The following is a 5,367-nucleotide window of genomic DNA, read 5'->3' as shown; positions in this document are numbered from 1 at the left end:
AAGAGTTTAGTGATATTTATAAATTTGATGATATATAGTTCCCCGAAGAAAATGGCATCGTTTGTGCTTTAAAGATGAGAGAAGTAAGACATTTATAAGATAATTTGTTACCATGGAAATATTTCTCTTACAAACTTCTCTCATGGAAACTTGAAGACTTTTTCATGAGAATAATGAACAAAAATGTTGAAAGTGGATCACTAAGAGTGAACGGTATATATCTCTTTCATCCCTAGTTATTTTTTATTTTTATTATTATTTTTTTTTTTTCATTTAGCTTCCATCTTTACCATCTCACAACACATGTAAACTTTTCCATATCTTCCAACCCACTCAAATTTTAATTTTAAAATTAAAACAAACTAATAAATTATATAAAACTAATTTACAAAATATTAAAAACATACAAACATAATTCACAAATTAATTAAAAACATATAAAACTATATATGGTACAAGTATACAAATATAATGTAATGCATATATGGAAAATAATAGAATGGGTAATAGAACACGCTGAAAGTAACGAATCAGTAGTACCACAAGACGGAGGAGTCATCTTCTTGGAGGTACCTTCGGTGCTATTCTCAAAAAATACTATTTTCATAATATCCCCCCTAATAGGAAAACTATTACTAACACTAAAGAGCAAGCACATTCCATACAATGTTTGATCTACTAGTTGTAAGAAATAATAGGGTTGTAGTGGAGAACTGGATACCAACTTGGATTGTGTGAATACTTTCTGAACTGATATTTTTACCCTATGTCTAGATTACAAGAAATTGAGTCTAGGATAATCTAAGAGGACACTTACAATTCTAGGCACAGAAATCGTAAGCGAAATTGCTAGAAAGATTATGTGAGTGTTTGAAGAAAAATGAGATCTAATTTTCCATGTGTCTTCTCAAAGAGAAGAGTCGATTTATAATAAAAGAGATTAGGGTTTGTATTAGGGTTGGCCGTCATGGGTTGCTTTGGAAGAAATCTAGGAAATCTGAAATTTAATGAGGATTTAGGGTTTCCAAAACTGACGAACTTCGTTAGTTTTACCATAATCAACCTAAAAAATTCATTTTTCCCAGCCAGGGGCTCAACCCCTTGGACCACACAAGGGGCGTTGTCCCTAGACCCCGCCGAAGGGGCGCCGACCCTTTGGAAACCCCGAACCCCTGACTTGTCATCGAACCGTCTTCTAATTCGATCTGATACATGTGTGCACTCCGCACAAACCTCGTACATATATTAAAGTACAAATTATTAAGCCACTTAGCTCACATGGTAGTTTCAGTTACATAAAATGCTATGGTGACACTAAAATCACCAACAATCCTCCCCCATTTTATTATAACCCTTGAACAAACATAACCCTATCAAAACAAACCAAACTAGAACATAATGAAAATATCGAAATGATTGAATTTCCACTTAATATCATACATTTGCAAATACTTGAGAATCAGGGTGTTCTAAGAATTGAATCCATCAACCCATTTGAATAACAAAAAGTAAAATACATACTAGTTTATTGAATTTCTAGCAAAATACAACCTGACACTATTATAAAGCCATGTGTCCCGATCCTCTCATAATCGTATCAAGGTCAAGTCCACAACCTCTTGAAATGCGGCTACACTTCACAATCACGTAGGTAACTCATTTCCATGTATTTGCACAAACATTTATCAAAGGAATTATTTAGAAGTTAAATTTCAAAGTGAGTAACCTACAGAACCGAACACATGCTTAGGATGAATACTTCATGTGTTCTAATCTATAAGTATGATCTTTCAACATTGAATTTAACTCATAACATTATATTACACTACTAGAAAAAAGGCCTTTTACGACGCTCATTGCGCGTCGTAAAACGCTTAGACGACGCGCAAATGCGTGTCAAGGAAGGCCCTGTCATAAAGAGAGACGACGCGCTTTTGCGCGTCATCTATAGACGACGCGCATTTACGACGCGCGGTTACGACACGCAATGCGTATCAAGGAAGACCCTGTCATAAAGGAAGACGACACGCATTCACGTGTCGTAACCTTACGACGCGCGTGTTAATGACACGCAATGCGTATCAAGAAAGCCCCTGTCAAGAAAGGCTATGTCATAAATGAAGATGACATACATTTTTGCGTATCGTAAATTTAACAGTTTAAAAAAAATAAATTTATATATTTATTAATTTTTAAATTAAATTTTCATTTAATTTCTTATAACAGAAATAAAATACCATATACAAAAAATACAATCCATTGCATAATATAAAATAAATTGCACAAATTATAATGTCATACAAAAAATCATTCAAATGTTAAACAAAAATAATACATTGCTAACATGTGTTATACATTCCTATAAAACTAACAAATAATCATACAACTCTGTTTCTTACTAGAAAGGAAAGCCAAACATGATTACAAGTCTCCCTTAATCTTGAACTTCGCCACCACCGACGTAAGAAAAAAACTGCGTATAAATATCAAAAAACAAGATATGAGCCAATCATTCTATGACTCAAGGAAAAATATCATTAGAGAAATGTGAAAAAAATATGAAACAAATGAATGAAAGTGCATTGCTATTTCTTTAATACTTACTGCATAGAGTAAGACTTGGACATCATCTATAGTTTTGAAGGACATTGATGTCTCCCTATGCTGCACATATTAAAAATAAAAAAGAACAAAATTAAGTAACATATGGATTCATATATCTATCAATTGTATTGTAAATTGTAAATTAAATAAATAAGCATTAAGCATACATACCACTACAGATGCAATGCTAGGAAAAAGGCCTGAGCATATAATGGCGCTAACCGATGATTGATTATGACCAAAATGCCCTTGTGTGAAAGTAGCTGGATTACTCACGTCTTTGTTCTCTTGAGGCAAAAGAAAATGATCCCTGACACTAAGTCCAGCAACAATTGTAAGAATATGATCAAAGCAACGAAAAAAAAGCACCCATTATTAGCATTTTCCCTAATTTCGGATCCAATGGAAGCATTACCAGATATTTACGTATATTTTGAAAAAATGAGAAAAGATAATCTTAGGAAATAAACTTTTATAAATATATTAATATAAACTAACCAAGATGTGTAAGATTTTCATTTACATCTAATGCTCCAATCATCTTTGAAAAATCCACAACATTTTGGACCTAGAACAAATTATGGTGCAAATCAATTTATTAGTTGAAACTGTTGTTTCATGTTAGCCCCATTTGCAAACACCCTACTCCAGCAAGGGAAACCTCTTTACTACCATTTGCAATGATGTTCTTCACAGAACACATCAAAGACTCCCATCCTACATAACAAATATTCAACTTCACCATTGTTCCTTTTTAAAGCACACATGTTTTTGAAGAAATTATAATCTTTTAAATGAAGACATACCTGACCAAAAATTGGTTGAACTTCTTAATAATGGAAAAAAAAGTACGCAGGATACGAGCAATTCCACCAAATAAAAGATCAAGTGTTCCAAAGACGAATATGCCCCTGGATGTTCCAAAGATGTAACTCTTCATTCACGAGACTAACAAGAAGATACTTATTGTCTTTTGATAATGTGAATGAAACTATCATCTGATCCTCCTCAATGCATACTTTGAAACAAGACGAATATGCCCCTGGATTTGATCATCATTTGGGCTCCCTGAAACACAAGAGATAGATTTTTGGTGACTGAATCTTGATTTTCTGCCCTGAATCCTAAGATTTCCATTACAGCTTTGTGAACCCTGACAACTGCAACCAAAACCAACACGAGTATCAGAAAACCAATGTCGTGGAGTCAATTTTTTTAAATTCACAATCCTGCCAAGTTTCAGTTCACATTATACTCAGAATCCCTTCAAGAATATTCATGTTCTTGAAGAAGATTCCCAGAATGCTTACTGGAATCTGAAAGCTCTGTTTATTTATGAACCAAACCAACTAACTAGGTGTGATGTCACTTTGCAGTACATCAATCAATTAGGATTAAATATAGCAAGCATCCTACTTTCATTTCTTCCTTTCCTAAATTGCTACTATTTCTTTCTGAAAGGGAAACGGTTTCTTAGTACCTGTTTGCGTAATCTGGATCTGCGAGCAGATTCCCTATTGGATTGCTTCCTTCTCTGCCTCTTTAGCTCCCTTTCATCCTGAAATAACAATTTTACTAATGATCCAAAATTATACTAATAACAGGATAAAACGAAGTTATAAAACAAAACAAGACCTGTAGCCAGATCTGTGGCTGAATGGTTTCCCTTGAGCCAGCAGCAGCAAGCATTCCCCCTGAAACTGGAGCACAAGTTACCTTTCCACGAATTGCAGGAATATGAATATGAGAGAGTAGGATGAATTTTAATTTGAATTTGCTCCATACCAATATTTAAATTTGTGCCTGTGCTGGGACCACCTACAACACTTCCTGGACCTGATATTGGCACAATCGCCATTGAATGATTTGGCCCTCCATTTTGACAACCATGCATATTGTTTCCATTCTGAGATTCTTCACCTGCCAATATTAACATATAAGTCACACAAAACAAAACACTTCCAACTGTAAAACGCCCAAGTTGGACCCGTAGGGATTGCAAAGGCTTGCACTTTCTGGTTCTCCATCACCATCATCATCATCCATGCTGTTAATAAACAAGAAAAAGTTCCGGTGTTAACAATTATTTTCCTCTATTAACAGTACGCCCTGGTGTATTTGTAACAGTACGCCCTGGTGTATTGCATCAACCAAGACTGGAACATCTTCTTCTTGATTACATTGTTGTGTGTTTCTCCTTGGTTCATTACTCACATCGCCCTAACAAAAACGAAGGAATCCCATTACTAAACCCTAATCCTAAAGTGTATTAGTTCGTTCACAGAGATTAGATTTCATGAAGATAAACCCTAAGATTAAAAGGTCAAAGAATTGCACAAAAGGTCATATCAGAAATAGAATTTCAAATCGATGATCAGGAATTGAACTAAACTTGATCGAACTATTTTATTATTGATGGTGGCAGCTTAGGGCTTAGAGAGAGAGAGGGAGAGAGAGAGAGTGAGTGAGAGTACAGAGGTAAAGGAAGACAAACCGATTCAAAAGGATGTGCTGATCCCAATTTCACAAATCGGTGTTCCAAAACCAAAATTCCCGATCCCAATCGCGTTTCTGTGCAATCCAATTTGCCAATTTCACGTTTCAGGTATGCTTACTTTGGCAAATTACAGTCTTTAGGCTTCCACCTCCACTTTTGATATGAAGTCGTCGCTTGCTTTACAGAGAGATATGAAGTCGAGACAAAAAGATGAGATTGACCCATCTGGTAATAAACGGACTCGGGAAGCTGAACAAAATGACCCG

At 35.0% G+C, this 5,367-nt stretch overlaps 1 protein-coding gene across 2 annotated transcripts; it reads right to left on the bottom strand.

Annotated features, from left to right (window-relative positions):
• Positions 1-4,047: 4,047 nt before the first annotated feature.
• LOC111899327 (bZIP transcription factor 16-like) lies at positions 4,048-4,549 on the bottom strand. 2 transcript variants are annotated; one of them, XM_042895960.2, is made up of 3 exons: positions 4,390-4,549; positions 4,240-4,304; positions 4,048-4,162 (listed from the first exon to the last, which is right to left on the bottom strand). In XM_042895960.2, the coding sequence occupies exons 1-3, from the start codon at positions 4,538-4,540 to the stop codon at positions 4,049-4,051; spliced, it is 330 nt and encodes a 109-aa protein (XP_042751894.2). In that variant the 5' UTR covers positions 4,541-4,549; the 3' UTR covers position 4,048. The 2 variants fall into 2 exon arrangements, with proteins under 2 accessions (XP_042751894.2, XP_042751895.2); XM_042895961.2 differs by having other exon boundaries at positions 4,240-4,298.
• Positions 4,550-5,367: the final 818 nt, after the last annotated feature.

The sequence above is a fragment of the Lactuca sativa genome, chromosome 6 (genome assembly GCF_002870075.4).
Source record: "Lactuca sativa cultivar Salinas chromosome 6, Lsat_Salinas_v11, whole genome shotgun sequence".
Lineage (NCBI taxonomy): Eukaryota > Viridiplantae > Streptophyta > Magnoliopsida > Asterales > Asteraceae > Lactuca > Lactuca sativa.
This window is presented reverse-complemented; position numbering and strand designations above follow the sequence as displayed.